At 31.6% G+C, this 22355-nt stretch overlaps 2 protein-coding genes across 7 annotated transcripts in view; one reads left to right on the forward strand and one right to left on the reverse strand.

Moving 5' to 3' along the window:
• LOC127737255 (probable proline--tRNA ligase, mitochondrial) overlaps positions 1–22355 on the reverse strand; it is an 80276-nt gene that overhangs the window by 20065 nt on the left and 37856 nt on the right. For 3 of the 5 annotated variants that reach the window (XM_052247822.1, XM_052247814.1, XM_052247805.1), the window contains exon 14: positions 19813–19944. The exons of the other annotated variants lie outside the window; for them this stretch is intronic. In XM_052247822.1, coding sequence (XP_052103782.1) covers positions 19828–19944 — 117 coding nt within the window. In that variant the 3' untranslated portion in view covers positions 19813–19827. Of the gene's footprint in view, positions 1–19812; positions 19945–22355 lie in introns of those variants that run through there. 5 annotated transcript variants of the gene reach the window in all.
• Positions 8519–22355, forward strand: part of LOC127737230 (nuclease SbcCD subunit C-like) — a 36951-nt gene continuing 23114 nt past the window's right edge. The window contains exons 1-2 of one of the 2 annotated variants that reach the window (XM_052247768.1): positions 8519–8617; positions 12396–15450. In XM_052247768.1, the coding sequence (XP_052103728.1) occupies positions 12399–14114 (1716 nt within the window). In that variant the 5' untranslated portion in view covers positions 8519–8617; positions 12396–12398 and the 3' untranslated portion in view covers positions 14115–15450. Of the gene's footprint in view, positions 8618–12395; positions 15451–22355 lie in introns of those variants that run through there. The other variant, XM_052247784.1, reaches the window with a different exon arrangement.

Here is a 22355-nt window from a genome sequence, read left to right on the forward strand (position 1 = left end):
TGGACTATGTGGACCAATTTGAAAACCTGTCCCAAAATCAAAAATCTAAATACACGGTACAAAGAACCCCAAGAATTCATTTTTTTTAAATCAAACAAAGTTTGCACCCTTGGACAAATTCAAATACAGGGACCAAAATCTTAAATCTAAATACACTGTTAGATACGGCATATTAAAGAACCACATGAATTCAAGACTTTGAATTAAACCTCATTGAAATTGGTCAAGAAATAAGCAATTTACACAAAGTATAAGAAAAGTATTTGTAAAAAAAAATGAAAAAAACAAAAAAACAATTCAAAATATCATTAATACAAACTTACCTTAAATTTTTTCAAAATATCTAATAATGAACATCTAATTTCAAACTAAATTGTATATAACTTCTCTAAAATTAGGTTTGATGGTATATCTATTTTTAACTATGATACAACTTACAATTTCTATTAATTGTGCAATACAGCTCTGATTTTGAATAGTGATTATATATTTGACATAGCATAGTTTCTGACACAGAATGAATGTTGTCTTAGTACCGAAATAATTTAAAATTGAACATTCACCAATTATGGTCTAATATCCAAATTCTAAATACATGGTTGGTATCAGCATATCAAAGAACCACAAGAATTCAATTTTTGAAGAAACCAAACAAAATTTAATCTTGCACCCTTTGGACCTCAATGTGGACCAATTTGATAACGGAACCCAAAATCCAAAATCTAAATACACGGTTAGATTCAGCAAATCAAATAACCCCTTATATTTTTTTTTAAAATCAAACAAAGTTTAATTTTGTACCCCAATTTGGACCAACTTGAAAACTGTGCACAGAATCAAATATCTAATTATATGCTTAGATTCAGCGTATTAAAAAAAAACCAAGAATTCCAGACTTTGAATTAAACCTCATTGAAATTGGTCAAGATATAAATAATTTAGACAAAGTATTACAAAAGTATTGTTTTTGGTCCCTTTTCCCCCAACCGATAGAGTCATAACGCCTAACAAAATCAATTCTAACCTTCCTTTTATGGTATAATTTTTTTTGTGGCATAAATAAGTAGCAATCCATAGACTTATACTCAAGTTATTGTCTGGAAACCAGAAAATCCTAGTTTTTTGGCCCCTTTTCTGCCCCTAATTCCTAAGCAGTTTTGGCCATGACCCCAAAAAACAAACCCAACCTTCCTTTGGAGGTATTGAACCTTGTGCTAAAATTTAATAAAGATCCATACACTAATACTCAAGTTATTGTCTGCGAACCAAAATGTCTTCAGACGACGTAGACATCGCAATTACATTACAAACGTTTGCGGTCGTATAGAAAACAGATATCTCACTCTTATTATAATGTAAAATTATAAATGGCAGTAATTTAAACAAAGACAAAAAGAAGCTTGAATCACTCACCTGCAAATATATGCAGCTTTGTTTTTTTATTTTCATGTTTTTATTTGTTCAAATTTTTTTTCCAGTATCAAATTATCTCTTTTCAAATACAAGCTTTTCAAGTGCAGTTGAGTAAAATCAAAGTATTTTTATTCCTTTAGTGCCAGCATCAAATTATTCAATTTTGTGTATTTTAACATATTAAAAAAGTTTCATGTCCATGTCCCTCCTCAAATCAAATAACCCACTACAAAGCAGTAATTACAATATTGACTATCAATGAGATAACCAGTACATCTCAACTTGCTTTATTTGACGAATATTGCTGTCTACAGTTTAAGTCATTTGACTCATTTGTATTCTTGTCTTAATTATCATTTTTTTTCTTAAATAGCACCTGTCTATATAGAAATGCAGCATGCTAAAATTGGATAAAAAATGTCATTTAATTTAAGGGCATTAGTTCCTGATAAGTGACTGTTTAATGGCATTAGTTCCTGACAAGTGACTGTTTAATGGCATTAGTTCCTTATAAATGACTGTTTAAGTTAAATTATGATTTTAGTAGAACAGTATTACTAACCAATTTTGCAACTTCCAACTGTCTATGATAGTTTTCAAATAGGAAAAACTAATAAAATTAGTCAATAATCAATAGTTATTAACAAAAAATCTTATCGGGAGTCAATTGATGGTTTAGTTTATTGACATTTTTTTAATGTTATATTGCTGATCACAATTTAGGTTTACAGTTCCTCTCAATGTATTATATATTTTTAAGTAAAAAAATAAGACACTTTATTTTTATGAGGGGGAAAAACTAGAGGCTCTAAAGAGCCTGCGTCGCTCACCTTGGTCTATGTGCATATTCAAAAAAGGACACTCTTTAACATTGAAGACAAGAATAGAATTCATGACAAAAATTTATTTTGTTGATCTTGTATTGCTGATCATTTAGCCTGTTTAAGTTCTCTCTATTTTCTTTAGTTTTTGCTCAAAACACAAAAGAGGATAAACAAAATCCTCATTTAAGGGCAATCACTCCTATAAAGAGTCACTTAACTATATCGGCAAAATTTGACTTGTATGTAGATCTTGACTTGCTGATCATTTTTGTGATTTAAAGTGTATTTTTATGTATTATAATTTCCTATCATATATGACAAAACGCAAAAAACAAGTGAAAATCGTCTTTAAAGGGCAATAACTCCAATAAGGAGTCGTCCTTCATATTGTCTCCATTGTAGATTTTGTTTTTCTGATCATCTTTGGCTAGCTAAGTTTCTATCTGTCTATTATAGTTTTAAGATATAAGTCAAAAAACGCAAATAATTTGTCAAAATCATCATCAAAGGGCAATAACTCTAAATAAGGAGTCGATTGACGATTTCGACCATGTTGACCTATTTGTAGAACTTGTCTTGCTGATCATCTTCACCTCTGTATCTATTATAGTTTTCAAGATAGTAAGCAAAAATGAAAAAAAAAATGGTAAAATTTGTCATATAAGGGCAATAAATCCCATAAGAAGTCATCTGACAGTTTTGACATGTTGGACAATTGTTAGAGCTCAACATCCTGAACATTTTTGCTCTCGTCAGATTTTCTTTCTTTATAATGGTTTTCAAAATAATAGACAAAACTTGCATTTTACCCCCTTTGTTCTATTTTTAGCCATGTTGGCCATCTCGGTTGGCAGGCGAGGTCATCAGACATATTTTTAAAACTAGATACCCAATGATGATTGTTGCCAAGTGTGATTAAATTTGGCAAAGTAGTTTCAGATGAGAAGAATATAGTAAAAGATTACAAAAGTTTACGAAAAATTTTTAAAAATTTACTATAAAGGTTATAACTCCTCAAGAGGCCAATTGACAATTTTGGTCATTTGACTTATTTGTAGATTTTACCTTGCTGAACATAATTGCTGTTTATAGTGTATCTCTATCTATAATAATATTCAAGATAATAACCAAAAACTGCAAAATTTCCTTAAAATCACTAATTCAGGGGCAGCAACCCAAAAACGGGTTGTCTGATTCGTCTGAAAATTTCAGGGCATATAGATCTAAACCGGATGAACATTTTTACCCCCATGTCGTATTTGCTCTTAATGCTTTAGTTTCAGAGATATAAGCCAAAAACTGCATTTTACCCCTATGTTCTATTTTTAGCCATGTCAGCCATGTTGGTTGGCATGCGGGGTCATCGGACACATTTTTTCAACTAGATACCCTAATGATGATTGTGGCCAAGTTTGGTTTAATTTGTCTATGTAGTTTCAGAGGAAAAGATTTTTGTAAAATATTACAAAAATTTACGAAATTTTTTAAAAAATTGACTATAAAGGACAATAACTCCTTAAGGGGTCAATTGACAATTTTGATCATTTGACTCATTTGTAGATCTTATTTTGCTGAACGTTATTGCTGTTTACAGTTTATCTCTGTCTATAATAATATTCAAGATAATAATCAAAAACTGCAAAATTTCCTTAAAATCACTAACTCAGGGGCAGCAACCCAACAACAGGTTCGATTCGTCTGAAAATTTCAGGGCAGATAGATCTCAACCTGATGAACATTTTAACCCCTATGTCAGATTTACTCTAAATGCTTTAGTTTCAGTAATATAAGCCAAAAACTGCATTTTACCCCTATGTTCTATTTTTAGCAATGGTGGCCATGTTGGTTGGCGGGCCGGGTCGTCGGACACAATTTTCAAACTAGATACCCCAATGATGATTGTAGCCAAGTTTGGTTAAATTTGACACAGTCGTTTCTGAGGACAAGATTTTTGTAAAAGTTAACGACGACGACGATGGGCCAGGTGAGCTAGAAAAATCATTAAAGGACAATAATTCCTTTAAGAAGTCTACTAATTTTGAAAGAAATGTAAAATAGGTTGATCTTATCATTCTAAAATTTTGGACCCCATTTTCCAAATACTTGAGAATTATTTGCATTAAATCCTAATGTTATATTTTTATCAATGATAGCTATCCTGATTGATTAGTGGTTACCCTTTATTGAATTTATAAATCAGCTATTGTGAAGCTTGTATTTATTATGATTTCTACTAAAAATCTCAGATATTTTGTGTCATTGAAGTGTACTTAAACTTTCTCGTAATATGTAAGAAAAACCAAAGAAAAGTTACAAAACTTCAACTTCAATATTATTTCCATACTGACAGCTATAAAAAAAGGTTAATATATCTATCTTAAAAGTATAAATATTCAAGAAAAACTGAAAAAGAACCCACTTTTACAATACATGAATTTAAAGTCTGAAAGTTTGGCAAAGAATCTTTAGAACGGAAGAAGCTATTTAATAATTTGCAAATCTGATTCCAGCATTTATGTTTTTCATGCAATCAAAACAAAAAGAATTTCCATGACTCAGCGTTTTATTCAGTAAAGGAGATGTTGCTTTAATAATAAGTATTTTCAAAAAAGATAGTGAACCTGTGAAAACCAATACATGTGTAGAAGTCTGGACACACAAATACACACGTAGAATTCTGAACACACAACTACACATGTAGAAGTCTGGACACACAAATACACATGTAGAAGTCTGAATACACAAATACACTTGAGGGATTTGACTGTCACGTCCATTTGGTTGTGTGAATCCACAGTGGCATCTTTGGGGACACTAATTCTAATTGAAACTAAAATGACTTTGATACAGGTGTTCCCTTCTCAATTTGTAAATAACCCCATTCCTATTACAGAATAACCTCGCCTTTATTTTCAATCAACCAAAATACACTTACCTATTACAGACTATAATAGTATCTTCTCCAACATACACTTACCTATTACAGACTATTACAGTATCTTCTCCAACATACACTTACATATTACAGACTATGATAGTATCTTCTCCAACATTCACTTACCTATTACAGACTATAATAGTATCTTCTCCAACATACACTTACCTATTACAGACTATAATAGTATCTTCTCCAACATACACTTACCTATTACAGACTATGATATCATCTTCTCCAACATACACTTACCTATTACAGACTATAATAGTATCTTCTCCAATGTCTGATTGTAGGAGAAATTCATGGGAAAGTTTCCCGCCAATATTACCTGTTGCACCAATTACTACAAAAAAAGCATACTGAAGATTTTTACCATTTTTTTGGCGTTTTGCCTTTTATGACAAAGGTGCCCATTTTTACAGTTAATGGCTCTGTAATGATATTTACTTTTTTTTAATTGTAGTCCAAGCCTGTTGAAAATATTTTCATAAACTTCTTCATATATTTTTTTGTCATTCTCCTCTGTTGTGTCAAAGGTATACAAATTTAAAAATAGACCATACACGGGGTAGAACATATAGATACACAAACCTACACACAAGATAGATAATTCTTACATCTTATTCATGTAAATACTTTTTATCTAAAATTTACACGTACTTAATTGTTACAATGGCTGATCAAACTTCAACAAGACATCATTTTAGTTTCATCTCTAAATTTTCTGGATATCTGTTAAGAGTAGATTATACATCATGACTTTAATAAAATAGTCTACATAAAACCAAAGTCAAATGAAATTCGGTTTAATATCTTCCTTAAAAGGACATTAGCTGTCAAATTCATGTTCACCAATTTGACTCAAATTCTCATATTCGACTTATAACATACTAAAACATATTTCCAAATTAAAAAAGGTTTAAAATAAACAATTTACGATGCTTAAACTTTATAGTATGTATCATCATGTCGTGTGTATTTTAGTCGAGACGCCATCTAATTAACCATCGAGGTGACCTTCCGAAGACCTCCAACGGTTATTTAACCTGATATAAACATAAACATAGATATAAATAGATAGTGATTTGTGCAATTAGATTTTCTAGGTCTGTTTGATTTCATCTTATAGGTTAATAGAATATGTTAATAATCGTTTTTACCTGTTTAAGAATGAGTTTTTGTAGATCGAATCAGTCAACCAAATGGTTTACCCCTATTTCACATCCAATGTTGACATTCTTGTCCTTTTAATAGCTGAAACTGAATTTTCACCACTATGTTCTACTTTCAGCGGGGGGGGGTTGACAAATTAAAAACCTTGAATACAGTTTATAAACTTGACATACGATGGAACATTCATACAAAGTTCTGTGGTTTCAGCCTAACACAAACAACAGACAATCAAGCAACATCACCTGTAGATTACTCAATGACCCCAAAATTAGAAAGGGTCCTTTTCATCCAAAGGCTGTTATAGAATCAAGTCTTGTGATGATATTGCTTATGGCTAATATTATTGTGTTCAGAAAAGCCATATGAGCCAAGTCTAAATTCACTTCAAGCTCATAGAATCACACCTATTTACCTGGCCATCAAATCATGGCAATACATAGTTCCCTACCGGTTAAAAAATCATTGTACTGGAACATAACGCTAACTTGATCTATCACTTGTCATGGTGTAAATTATATTACAAATATCAAATCAATATCTTCAAGCATGACAAGAAAAAGTGTGGAAAACGGATTTTTTGTCTGAGTTTTTTAAGTCTGAGGACCATAACACTGTAAAAAAATCATCCAAAACGAACAAAATTCATACTTGATCTGTAACGTGTCATGGTAAAACTATATAGCAAATATCAAATCAATATCTTTAAGTATGACGAATAAAAGTGCAGAAAACTGATTACTCGAATTTTCGAAGTCTAAGGACAATAACTTTGCAAAAAAACATCAGATCGGAACAAAATTCAAACTTGATCTATAACTTGTCATGGTTAAACTATATAGCAAATATAAAATCTAATTCTTTAAACATGATGAAAAAAGTGTGAAAAACTGATTATTTGCGCGAATTTTACAAGTCCAAGGACCATAACTCTGCATAAAATCATCAGACAAGAACAAAATTCAAACTTGATCTGTAACTGGCCTTGATTAAACAATATACCAAATATCAAATCAATATCTTCAAGCACGAAGAAAGAAAGGGGAAAAACTAATTTGACGGACTGACGGATGGACAGACAGACAGACAGACAGACGGACAGAGTGTAAACCTAAAGTCCCCATCGAAGTCGGTAGGGGACTAATAAAGCAACAATAACATGTATGATTAACTGATATAATCTGACTGGTAATTTTTTCTACGATAAATTATTCCCCAACTTTGATATTAAATCTGTCACCAATTCTTCATGTGTCTAAAAATAAAAATTATATCACTTATTTAATTCTTCATTAATCTAAATAATAAAATTAATAATTTTTTGATAATAATAACGAAACAAATTTTGCTCAAACTGGAAGATATATAGTTTAGATTGTAAAAGGTGTTCTTGCATTAGTATATGTACTCTTGAAAACAAAAATATCTTCGCATTTTGTATGCACTTCTGAAAATTAAATTCTTCCAAATTATTTATTTCCTCTAATTCTTTGATGTCACATACATGTATATTGTTACTAGGTACTTAGATGTAAAGACGTATTATATCTAATTGTGTAGGCTGCAAATTTCACCCTTTATGTCAGTTTCTCTTTTGTATTAAAATAAATATAACAGCGTTTAAATGTTCCCCATCATTGCACATATTATATGTCCAATGGCAGTAACTCCAATTGATGTATATCTATTTTTTTTAAAAGTTTTTAATTCATTTTGGTTGTGAGATAACCTACAATGCAATTTTCCATACTATTTCTTGTTCATGGGGGAAGAACTCCACGATTTAAATTTCATAAAAAATACAACAAGAAATTTAGGCTTATATAAAAGTGCATACAATGTAAAAGATTTAAAAGGGACATATTTCCTGTACAAATAGTTCATCAGCACTGGTTTTTCAATTCATCCAAGACATGTTGATATTAATTCTTTTAACAGCAAGAATCATTGAATTGATATTTTGAAATAATAAACAGAAACAAATGTTTTTGCATGGAATTATTTCTCCTAAAGATTGAAAATGATAATGTCTATACCAGGAACAGAGTAAATAAATACAGATGTACTCAAACAATAAAATTAAACCCCGCTAACAAAGATCAGATAGGTATTTTACAGATTATCTGGGTCAGGTATATTTCTGTCACCTGAATCAGGTATAAACATGTCTTAAATAACTTCCTTGTTTGGTCTAAATTTGAAGAAACAGTGAAGGAAATTTTAGTTGCCATACACACAACTAATTTGACTTTTGTCACAATAACATCAACAGGTAAATGGTTAAACAAAATAAAGTACTTCTGCAATTTGACTATAAGAAACTTAAATATTCTATAAATGTTTAATTTGTATTGTATGCTGACGTTTTTCTGTATACACTACAGAGCAACCAAAGTGCTAATGAGCACTGTAACATGTGGGAAAAGAATACTTTAATTGTCATTGATTGATTGTTGTTAAATTGTTTTATGTCCACTGGCAAATATTTCATGCATGTTCAGACAACTACAATTGTGCATTGTGAACTAAAAATTGCATTGTATTCAGCAAAAATATATAACCAAACACTCATTTGTTCAATATTTTGAATTGAGTTAACTCCCTTTGTCCATAACTATAAATTGAGCAGATAAAACATGCACTATGTGCTACTTTCTGCAACTTGTATGTATTTCTTCACAAGTATGGTTATTCACATAGACACAGTTTTATGAACTGAAAATAATCAGAGTTTATATATAATTATAAAAAGAAAAATATACATCTGGGCCAAATTGGATGTCAATGTGACCTATAAAAACATGGTTCTGGAAGTCATTCAAACTATGAAAAAATTATAAAATCCAATTTTTTTCAACAACTTCAAAACTAAGATTTTATTGGAAATAAAATAAAGAGATTTTGTATGGTTGCCAACGAGACAACTATCAAACAAAGTCCAAATTACGTGGATGTAAGAAACTATATATAGGTTACCGTACGGCTAGAAAAAAATGGCATGATTAATGACAAAACAATATATGAAAAACAAATATAACAGACAGCTTCCAATGACATCCACTGAATTACAGGCTCCTGCCTTAGGACAGGCACATACAGAATGTGGTAAGGTTAAACATGTTTCCAAGCTCCCAACCCTCCCCTAACCATGGACAGTGTTGTTACAGCACAAAATGAGAAAAAATTATTATAGTTTTCAAAATAATAGGTGAAAGCGAGAAAAAAAGGTTTATTTAAGGGTAGTTACTCTTATAAGAAAACACCTGACTTATTCGACATCATGATTTATATTGATTTATTATGCTAATCACTTTTGATATTTGAAGTTTTTCTCAATCTATTATGGTTTTTCAGATAATAGGCAAACCTGGAAAAAATTGGTCATTTTATCTACGTATATTTGTTCCACCTAACAGAATTTCACCTGGAAACTTTGTTATGAACAAAACCATAATATATTTTCATGTTGGAACACATATTCTATACCCTTCATTCTGTCAGGAATAAATATTGTAATATTTGCTCCAGTGGAAATAATATTACAGAATATTTCTTCCTCTTGGAACTTATACTATGAAGGAACTTCTAATTCATGACAATTTAAGGGTAATAACTTTCATTAGATGACTGACTATTTCAGCCATATTGAATTATTTTTTAAATCTAAGCTTGATTAGGATTTTGCTGTTTAATTTTTTAATATAAAAGACAAATATGTAAAAGAAATTGTAAAAATCGTCATTTAAGGCCAGTAACTCCAATAGGAATTCAAAGACTAATTGATGAAAGCTTAATATTATAAACGATACCAATAAGCCCATTTCAACAACTAATGTCCCTCCAAGGTTGCTCAATGCCATATTCATTATAAATTCACGAATGTGAAACTGAATGTCATCAAAACACAAAAACATTAATAAACGATGATAAAAATTAGTCGAATTCCAATGTTCATAGATAAAAGTAAGATAATCATTTAACTTCGTCAAAAACTGTTCATGTATGTTATTTTAAATTGTTTAAGCATATCACTTATAAAGTTTTCTTCGTCGTTTACGTCACTTTTATTTTTTTTATAGCAATGTATTTATCAATTTTATACAAATATTTCATCTTCTCTTTAACTATGATATTGATAGTATTTTTTAAAACTGATTTTTCATTAATATTGTATTTATATTGTGTTAATCGTTCAGTGTATATTTACTTGTTTTCGTTTATATGTCTTTTTGATCGAGTTAAGCCATTTCAATTGATATTTTATTGTGTGTCTTTTTATGTTGTAATGTTACACTACTGTTTCAGGATAGGGTGGAGGTTGGTGCGTTAAAACGTTTAAACTCGCTGCATTTGTATGCACCTGTCCTGGGTCAGGAGCCTGTTGTTCAGAAATTGTCGTTTGTTGGTGTGGTTCATAGTTGTGTTTCTCGTTTCTCGTTTTTTATATAGATTAGACCGTTGGTTGTCCTGTTCGAATCGTTTTTCACTAGTCATTTTGATGCACTGAATAGCTTGCTGTTCGGTGTGTGCCAAGACTCCGTGTTAAAGGCCTTACTTTGACCTATAATTGATTACTTTTTATACATTGTGACATAGATGGAGAGTTGTCTCATTGGCACTCATACCACATCTTCTAATTTATATGTTTTATAATTAAAAAAGAAGAGTATGTTCAGCATTTCTTTGAAAAATCTTTGCAATATTACCAAACAAAAAAATTCCTTTTGTAAATTGTACAATAATTCCATTGGTAGGAAACCAATTTTAAATATTTTCTGATAATGTCTGTTTATGTTCACAATCCCAAAGTACATGTTCTAGAGTTCTATTTCTCTAATACAAAACATACAATTTGAATTATCATACAGATTACTTTTATGAAGAAATTTGTTTGTAGCTAAGATTGTTGAATCTATATACTACAGCCACTGTAGCTTGTATTTTTTTGTGACAATTAATGACAGTTTATAAGTTTTTATCCAAGCATATTCATCAAAACAACAATTATTTAGTCTATCTTAACTGACTAATTGGAACATTCAATTTTTATCAAAACACTATAAATATCTTTAGATCCTTTTGATTTTTTTACAAAAGATATAGGAAGATGTGGTATGACTGCCAATGAGACAACTCTCAATCCAAGTTAGTTCTTCAACTGTTTCGCTTCTTATACATCTTTGGCTTTCAAATATTTTACTTTGAGCGTTCCTGACGAAGATATATCTAGACAAGCACTTCAGATGCCTAAAATTTATAACGTGTTGTTTTTATTTTTTAAACACAGATGGAATAAAAGGTAGTTCTTATTTGTAGTCCCCCCACAAATAATTTTGATGCTTGTTTTACAGCAGATACATATTATCATATCACATAAAATTCACATTCTGATATATCCTCGAAATTACAAAAAAAAAGCAAAAAAAACCCCGATCCATCTACATCTACAAACAATTTACAAATATTATACCTTATCCAGACTATTCCTCTTTCAAAATATGTTTGTTTTCTAACTTAACGTTATTGTTAAGCCACATCGGACTTGCAAGAAGCATTCCCAACTGACATTTTCATCTTTTTCTTGGAGTATAGTTGCCATGATTTCAGAACATCTTTCCAAAATGCCTCCTATATATTACATTTCATTTTTGCAACAATTTCAATATACACCATAAGGGTGGATATACCATCGCTCTTAGGAAAGCTGTTTATCAAAATTGTTTTACCTCTTTTCGTGTTTTTTTTTTAATATTTACTATGAATGAGAGAAGTGTTTTTGCCAAGCTGACATTTACTGAAGAGTAATTTAACCCTGTCTGTCTTTTTGTGTTCCTGCTGTTAGTAGCCTTGTCAGTGGTTGTTTCCAGTGATGTCTTTATAATTCTTGTCTTATTAGTAATTTTGTGTTGGTGGAAGATGCTGACCATCTGTTTTTTTGTGTTGTTTGTTTTCTGTCTAGCTTAATAATGGCCAATTTCTCTCTTTACCAATCACCACCCATTAAGACCTTGTCAAGCAGGTTAAATAACTTACTTATTGTATATGTTTAGGTAATGGCATCCAGTAAACCTGTGCCATGTGCACCTTGTCAAGAAGGAAAAGTAAAGACTAAAGCTGACATCTGGTGTTATAACTGTGAAGAAGGATTATGCTCAACGTGTTCAGTTCATCACAAAAGATCTAAATCATCACGTGATCATAAGATCATTGATATCAAAAGTTATAAACCATCCATTCGAGCAATCAAAACAGAATGTGGCAAACATGGTCAACAGCTTAACTTGTACTGTCCCAGTCATTTAATGCCTTGCTGTGATGAATGTATTTCTATAAGTCATTCAAAATGTACCGGAATAAAAAGTTTAGCGAGTGTTGTGGAAAAAACAAAAATTGACCAATCCACACAATCCCTGGAAAAGCAAATAAACTCCATTAAACATTTTCTGGAAAAATTGGTTACTAACAAATCTAAAAACATAACTAGAGGTGAACGAGAATATGAAAGCATACAAGATTTCATTGTTAAAATTCGCAAGAAAATAAATATTCATTTAACAAACCTAGAAAAGAAGTTATGCAATGAGGCAGAAACCATCTGGAATCAAGAAAAATCACAAGCAACCGAAGTAATCAGTGAAATTGAAAGGAAACAGAAAAACTTAAATAAAATGCAAGACCACTTACAAACAGTCATATCACACACTTCAAAACTTCAATCATTTCTAGGTTTACATCAGATTGAACAACAAATACACCAATGTCAACAATATGTGGAAGATCTGGAAAAAGATGACAGGGCAAAAGAATTTGACATCAAAATGAGGCAAAATGTTGAGATAGAAAAGATACTAAGCAAATTAGAATCATTAGAATCCCTGGGAAAAGTAACAAGTGTTAAAACATATGTAGACTTGAATAAAGATACAAGTGTAAGGAGGGAAGCACAAGTAGAATCACGAGAACAAACCAACATAAGAAACATGACAATGAATATTGAGACAAAGATAGAGATCAACATGAAGAAGGTGATTAGTGACATGATTTGTCTGATGGATGGACGAGTTATAGTAGTGGAACAGGAAAGGAGAGTTAACCTTCTTACTTCTGATGGCAAACTACAGAAACAATTACCTATACATGGTAAAGCCTATGGTGTTACACAGATCAATCAGAACACTATTGCCATAACTTATCCTTTTGAGATAGCCATTAAGATCTTCAATATGGAGAATGAAAAAGTTACCAAATTTATCACATTAGACAAACAATGCTGGGGATTATCATTCTCCAATAATTCTCTGGCTGTAGGTTTGATTGGTAATAATGGTGATGATGAAGAAGATGATGATGATGGTGAAATCCGTATTATAGACTTGGAAGGAAATACTCTGAAGTCAATACAAATTGAGAGTGAATCAGACCTGGAGCACCTTGTTTACTGTAATGACAGAGTAATCTATAGTAATTTTGATGGTAACGCAGTTTGCTGTGTGGGTGAATCAGGTAAACAGTTCTGGCAAAATACACAGGATTTAAAAGGACCAGGAGGACTTTGTACAGATACTTATGGTAACATTATTGTAGTAGACTATTACTCTGGTAGAATAGTAGTAATATCAAAAGATGGACAGGATAGTAAAGTACTGATAAGTGAAGAAGATAGACTGGATCATCCTCAGTGTATTTGTTTTAAACATAATGAGTCTTCAGGTTTTATTTGTGATTACAAATGCACAAACTTGGCAAAATTCAATTTATCTTCTGGATAACATACACACTGAATATTCAAATGATATAAATTTCTTTGAACCTGCAACCAATTATATATATAAATACTAGTTAAGCTAATATAAACAATAAATATAAGAAATGTTATTCCCTGTTTTTGACATTCAAATGAAAATTGGAAAATATGTTTAGAATAAGCAAAATTTTTTTACAAATAAAGTGGAAACTTAGATATACATTTTTGAAATGGCCAGAAAAATAAAATATGTTTTAAATGGATAATTAAATTCTAGCATTGAGAAATTTTGAACTTCCAATTTCTGTTTCTTAACAGTGATTTTCTTCGTAGGGAACATTTTGGCATTTTTGCTACAAATGATTAAAAATATAGAGAAATCTTATATATGTGGTAATAAAGGCATGAATTAAAACAAATATATAGTGTCATTAGACGTTCTTTTAAGCACAAAGGCATTGTTTTCTAAATGAATCATAACTCTTACTATGATGTTATGTAGTGAATTGTGGTTTGAGTGATGTTATGTAGTGAATTGTGGTTTGAATGATGTTATGTAGTGGATTGTGGTTTGAGTGATGTTATGTAGTGAATTGTGGTTTGAATGATGTTATGTATTGAATTGTGCTGTGTGTAATGTTATGTAGTGAATTGTGGTTTGAGTGATGTTATGTAGTGACTTGTGGTTTGAATGATGTTATGTAGTGGATTGTGGTTTGAGTGATGTTATGTAGTGAATTGTGGTTTGAATGATGTTATGTATTGAATTGTGCTGTGTTTTATGTTATGTAGTGAATTGTGGTTTGAGTGATGTTATGTAGTGAATTGTGCTGTGTGTTATGTTATGTAGTGAATTGTGGTTTGAGTAATGTTATGTATTGAATTGTGCTGTGTGTGATGTTATGTAGTGAATTGTGGTTTGAGTGATGTCATGTATTAAATTGTGCTGTGTGTGATGTTATGTAGTGAATTGTACTTTTTGTGTTGTTAAGTAATGAATAGTGCTTTGTATGATGTTATGAAGTGAAGTGTGCTTTGTGTGATGTTATGCATTGAACTATGCTTTGAGTGATGTTTTTATTAAATTGTGATTTGTGTGATGTTATATATTGCATTGTGTTTTATGTTATGTTATGTATTGAATTGTGTTCTGTCTGATATTATTAATTATGCATGGATCTGTGTTTTGTTGTGCATGGTTATAAATTGAATGGTTTGTTGTTGTTAACTGTGTTGTTATTTTGTATGAGTTTTCATGAGATTTTAGTGTATACTTTAAATTGTTCTTATGTATCATAATGATGTATATATATATATATTTTCTGTTTGGTAATAAATTAATAAAAAGATCCACTTTGTTACATCTTGTGATCCGTTTATTTGGCAATCGCCCATGGCAGTCAGCAGGGTTTAAGAACATCAGTTGTTCGACCTGCTAGTCAAATGCGTTTTGTTAAAATATTTTTTTTCACATTTTTGGTCTTTTGGAAAATGTTGTTTGTGCTGTATTTAGACCCTCTACCAAGAAATTTGTTTTGCATGCACATGTATAAAAATTGCGGTTTTTATCCAACGCAATCATAGGTTTGAACGTTGTTTACAATTTAGACTTGTTTATATTTTTTCGTTTGGGCTTGTATTATATTTGACTTCTGGTTTATATGATCCGTTCATCCTTTTTCGAATCTTTCAAAATTCAATCTATCCTAAATTGAGGTAAATTATATGGCCTTCTAAATACCGTTTCGATTCCTATTATTACTGAACAGACATTAATTGTCGAAATCTGGATATGGTGTACAAATTTTTGCACCTCATGTTTGCGGTATACCATCTTTTCCGCAAGTTTATTGTTTTCTGTTTGGTTATAAATTAATAAAAAGATCCATTTTGTTACATCTTGTGATCCATTTATTTGGCAATCGCCAATGGCAGTTAGCAGGGTTTAAGAACATCAGTTGTTCGACCTGCTAGTAAAATGCGTTTTGTTAAAATATACTTTTTCACTTTTTTGGTCTTTTGGAAAATGTTGTTTGTGCTGTATTTAGACCCCTCTACCAAGAAATTTGTTTTGCATGCATATGTAAAAAAAATTGCGGTTTTTATCCAACACAATCATAGGTTTGAACGTTGTTTTCAATTTAAACTTGTATATATGTAGGACTCTAAAGTGCGATGGGGACGCTAAAACGCGATGGTCACGCTAAAGTGCGATGGCCTACGCTAAAGTGCGATGGTTTGAACACGCTAAAGTGCGTTTTTCCCCAAAAGTATCGACGTTAGCAACGTTCGACAGCATTATGACGAGATTGTTTGTCCAGATTAAGGATTTTTATTACACAAGAAAAGAAAGAAGAGAGAAACAAATGATCACAATCTGGAACTATTTTGGTCGTTGCTGGAAGAGGTTAACTTAATTTGTAAAATTGTAAAAAGAGCTTTAATCAAAACAGTTACTTTCTAATCGAATAATTCTATAAAAAAAAATTACAATATGGTTTGTTATTTCTGTTAAATATTGAATATACTTCAACTAGACAGCAACCTGACGAACAGATGTGTAGTATCATTATAAAATATGATTGCCAATACGACAACTCTCTATCCACGACCTAATGTCATTGATGTATGCAACTTTAGGTATGACCTTTAACGTGGAGCATTGTCTTACACAACATATTGTTTTTATTAAAAAACGACTTCTACTAAATTTCGGATATACTAGCTATACTGCAGTTTAACCATTACACTTTTTGGACAACTATCGTACTTTAAATAAAAATAAGAAGATGTAGTATAAACTATCAATCCAACCCCAAATGTCGTTCATGTATGCAACTAATAATCATACGGCCGTCAACGTAAAGCCTTGGCCCATGCCGCATAACAAGCTATATAGGGTTATGAAATGACCAGTGTAAAACAATTCAAAAGAGAAAGACTACGGCTTGATATATAAATAAAACAATAAACGAAAATGTAATAGGAACTCAGCAACAAACGAAAACCATTGCCTGAACCACATTCCCGTTACACCATCGGACTTTAGCGTGTCATACCATCGCACTTTAGCGTGATATCTGATCGCACTTAAAAAAAACAACCATCGCACTTTAGCGTCTGACACCATCGCACTTTAGCGTAGACCATCGTACTTTAGCGTGACCATCGCACTTTAGAGTACCATCGCACTTTAGAGTCCTACATATATATTATATATATATATATAACGTCTAGATATTAGTCAACGATCTTTTTTAAGAGGGCGCTGGATCTTTACGAGTAACGATACAAGTACACAATAAATAAATTATATAAACGCCTAAAAAGTGTACAAAACAACACCACTATCAAAAAAATGGAAACATTAAATGTAATTATCTATAAATAATTCGGATAACAGCTAGATATCCTTCATCAGTATGATTATGATGTAAAATGAATCATATCAATCTATTCTGATTTGACTATAACAATCTTGAAGTGTATTCAATTAAAACCAAACACAACAACGCTTGTACAATTCTAAAATTTCAAAAATGACGTAGGTTAGGTAATTACAACAGAGAATGCATAAATATGCTACTAACAAAAATAGTAATGTGCGATATGAACTGGTACATTTCTAAAATTTCACAGGTGACGAAAGTTAAGATATTAAAACAAAGACTGCATAGAAATACATTCCCAATGAACAGTACTGACAGATTTGAGATGGTCTAATACTCAAATTTCAAATTTGACGACGGTAAAGTGACTACAGCAGAGGCTGCGTATTTATACATCCCAAAATAAATAGAAGTTGTTCAGTATTATCCCACTTGCCCTCTAACACCAGCTTGAGGTGTATTCCAATCAATGGAGGATAAGGTGATTACAATATATCCCTGCACTCCTAGAGTGGGGGATAATGAAACAAAATATCTGGCAATATAGTTGAAGTCCCCTCTAACACCAGCTTTATAGCCTGTACTCCTAGAGTGGGGTATAATGAAACAAAAAGTCTGTCATTATAATTGAGGTCCCCTCTAACACCAGCTTAATGGCCTGTACTCCTAGAGTGGAGTATAATGAAACAAAAAGTTTGTCATTATAATTGAGGTCCCCTCTAACACCAGCTTAATGGCCTGTACTCCTAGAGTGGAGTATAATGAAACAAAAAGTTTGTCATTATAATTGAGGTCCCCTCTAACACCAGCTTTATGGCCTGTACTCCTAGAGTGGGGTATAATGAAACAAAAAGTTTGTCATTATAATTGAGGTCCCCTCTAACACAAGCTTTATAGCCTGTACTCCTAGAGTGGGTTTGAATGAAACAAAAATTCTGTCATTATAATTGAGGTCCCCTCTAACACCAGCTTTATAGCCTGTACTCCTAGAGTGGGGTTGAATGAAACAAAAAGTCTGTCATTATAATTGAGGTACCCTCTAACACAAGCTTGAGCAGTATTCCAGTCAATGTAGGACAAGGTGATTGTAATATAGCCTGCACTCCTAGAGTGGGGTATAATAAAACAAAATGTCTGGCATTATAATTGAGGTACCCTCTTACACAAGCTTGAGCAGTATTCCAGTCAATGTAGGACAAGGTGATTGTAATATAGCCTGCACTCCTAGAGTGGGGTATAATAAAACAAAATGTCTGGCATTATAATTGAGGTACCCTCTTACACAAGCTTGAGCAGTATTCCAGTCAATGTAGGACAAGGTGATTGTAATATAGCCTGCACTCCTAGAGTGGGGTATAATAAAACAAACAGTCTGGCATTATAATTGAGGTACCCTCTAACACAAGCTTTATGGCCTGCACTCCTAGAGTTGGTTTGAATGAAACAAAAAGTCTGTCATTATAATTGAGGTACCCTCTAACACAAGCTTGAGCAGTATTCCAGTCAATGTAGGACAAGGTGATTGTAATATAGCCTGCACTCCTAGAGTGGGGTATAATAAAACAAAATGTCTGGCATTATAATTGAGGTACCCTCTTACACAAGCTTGAGCAGTATTCCAGTCAATGTAGGACAAGGTGATTGTAATATAGCCTGCACTCCTAGAGTGGGGTATAATAAAACAAAATGTCTGGCATTATAATTGAGGTACCCTCTTACACAAGCTTGAGCAGTATTCCAGTCAATGTAGGACAAGGTGATTGTAATATAGCCTGCACTCCTAGAGTGGGGTATAATAAAACAAACAGTCTGGCATTATAATTGAGGTACCCTCTAACACAAGCTTTATGGCCTGCACTCCTAGAGTTGGTTTGAATGAAACAAAAATTCTGGCATTATAATTGAGGTGTCCTCTAACACCAGCTTTATAGCCTGCACTCATTTATAATTGAGGTACCCTCTTACACAAGCTTGAGCAGTATTCCAGTCAATGTAGGACAAGGTGATTGTAATATAGCCTGCACTCCTAGAGTGGGGTTTAATGAAATAAAAAGTCTGGCATTATAATTGAGGTGCTTTCTAACACCAGCTTGTGTTGACTAGCTAGTGATTGCTGTAGATGAACAATATAGACAACTCGGCCACTGAGGTCCTACTTGAGTGTGTAATAACTCAATAATATTAAATAAAATAATATTAAAGTCTTGCTACAAATTCTAAAATCTGTTACATTTAAAGGAAAAAGGAAAATTGTTATAAACATTTAGTAATTTCCATGATGTGCAAGTATAGGAAAAATAATGGAGAAAAGTCACTTTTATAACAAAGCCATAATAAGAAAATAAGTATTTATTGTCCTGCAGTTTTAATATTTGAAAGTTTGGAAATAATTTGAGATGATGATAAAAAATCTGTGGTTTTGTTATAAATGTCTTGCAGTTCAAACTTAGGTTCTTCATCAATGGCCTGAAATAAAATTAAAAAAATCTTTAAATATATAATATATTTAAAGATCATAAGTAGCATGAAAAAGAATAACAATGAAATAAACATTTAAAGATTAATATAAGTTTGCCATGTTACATCTTAAATGTGAGGCAAAATACCAAAGGAACATTCAAACTTATAAGTCGAAAATAAAATGACAACTCCAGGCTAAAAAAGAAAGAGACCAATAGACAAACAAAAAGTATACAAAACACAACATAAAAAACTAAAGACTGAGCAATAGGAACCCCACCAAAAACTGGGGGTGATGTCAGGTGCTCCCGAATGGTAATCCTGCTCCACATGTGACACCCTTTGTGTTGCTCATGTTAGTACAAACATGGTAACAAGTTCAATTCGGTAGGTCACATTTGTGAAAAGGGGGACCGGATTGTAGTTGACATTTGACATTTGGAAAATATTCGCTATCATCAGTGAAACGGATATTCCATAACGGTCAACCAACTTGTCATGGCGTCCCAAATATTTACGAATGGGATGATTTCAACTTCACTACTTGGTTTAATAGCTTTCTTGTGAGCAACAATCCTCTATCAAGGAAATCATGATAGGAAATATAAGCCCTGGAATATAGTATCAACTGGGAGATATATACTTTGTATGTAGGCACTGATTGTAAGTAAGTAAGTAAGTAATGACTTTATTTAAGGAGGGTGACTCAATTAGCATTCACTAATCTACCTTGAGGCGCTCACTAAGAACAAACAGTACTAATATTACAAAGCTTGCAATTTTGACATATTATGTAGATGCAATATTCATGCTAACTATACATTGTCTGTAGAACAAGAGAAAATTTAATTCATATATATATACATAAAATACAAAATCATTAAAATATATGAGTGAGTTGTTATAAATCATTTACAGTCAAGAAATCTACACATTTTTGTTTAAAAGTGTCCAGATTTTCACAACATTTTATTTCATTTGGTTGTTTATTCCAAAGTATTGAAGAGCTATATGCGAAAGATTTCTCCATTGAATTTGTGTTCGGACACACAACAGCTAAATTATTATTTGCAGATGACCTTAGATTTCTACTATGTAGGTTAACAATTGGACAACAGAGTTCCTTTAAGTAATCAGGTGCTTTATTGTTAAGAATTTTATGAACAAGAATAAGTTTATGATATGAAATTCTAGATTTGAAATTTAACCATTTTAGCTCTATAAATAAATTTATACTAGGTGTTAGTATTGGTGCATCATGTATAATCCTTGCAGCTCTTTTCTGCATTTTAAGAATTTTTTTATATCCATCTTCATAACAATTTCCCCATACTGAGCAACAAAAATCAAATATGGGCAGAATATAAGCATTATCAAACAGATTTCTGCTACTAATATCCAAAAATTTCTTAATTCTATATAGCAGTGCAATATGAGAACTTAAGTTTTTACATACATAGTCAATTTGAAATTTCCAGTCCAAATTTTTGTCAATATATACACCCAAAAGTTTCTGTATTTCAATGGATGTGATTGGGCTATCTTGTTTTTATATATTCAAATCATTTCCTAGCAAAGTCCGTTTCTAATTTGTTCCAATCAACATAGAAGTAGTTTTTAAAGGATTTATAACCATTCTATTGTTCAAACACCAATTATTTATGGTGTTGGCATCGTAATTTAATTTTGTTTCTATCTCTTCCTTATTTGTTCAATATGTATGAGTTGCATCATCAGTATACATATCAATGGCTGTATGAGTGGCTTCTAAAGTCATGTCATTTATGAATAAAACAAACTGAAGGGGACCTAAAATGGACCCTTGGGGAACCCCATATTTGATACATTTAGAATCTGAGGCTGTATTACCAGAGTACACTTTTTGTTTTCTGTTAGACAGGTACGACTCAAACCATTTTATTGAATGATCAGAGACTTTGTATAAATGTAATTTATGGCAGAGAATGAAGTGATTAACCAGATCAAATGCTTTTTTTAGATCTAGAAAGATTGTTCCTACAACATTGCCATCATCAATACATTTAAGCCAGGTGTCAATTAATTTGGTAAGGGCTGTCTGACATGAGTGGTTAGATCGGAATCCAGATTGTGCCTCATGTAATACTTTATATTTTGACAGATAAAGATAAAAATGTTTTGCAACAAGTTTTTCAAATATTTTTGATAAAGTAGGAAGTATTGATATAGGTCTGTAGTTTTCTGGCATGTGTTTATCACCATTTTTAATTATTGGATTTATTTTAGCTAATTTAAGATTTTCTGAGAAAACACCTTCTAGTATACTTAAGTTGATTAAATATGTTATACTTGGGGCTATAGCTGTGTTCTAAGCATTAGAATGACAAACAAATGTGAAAAAGGGGACTAACTCTGTAAATCCATAAGTGAAAATTCAA

Source organism: Mytilus californianus, unplaced genomic scaffold, assembly GCF_021869535.1.
Source record: "Mytilus californianus isolate M0D057914Y unplaced genomic scaffold, xbMytCali1.0.p SCAF_1, whole genome shotgun sequence".
Lineage (NCBI taxonomy): Eukaryota > Metazoa > Mollusca > Bivalvia > Mytilida > Mytilidae > Mytilus > Mytilus californianus.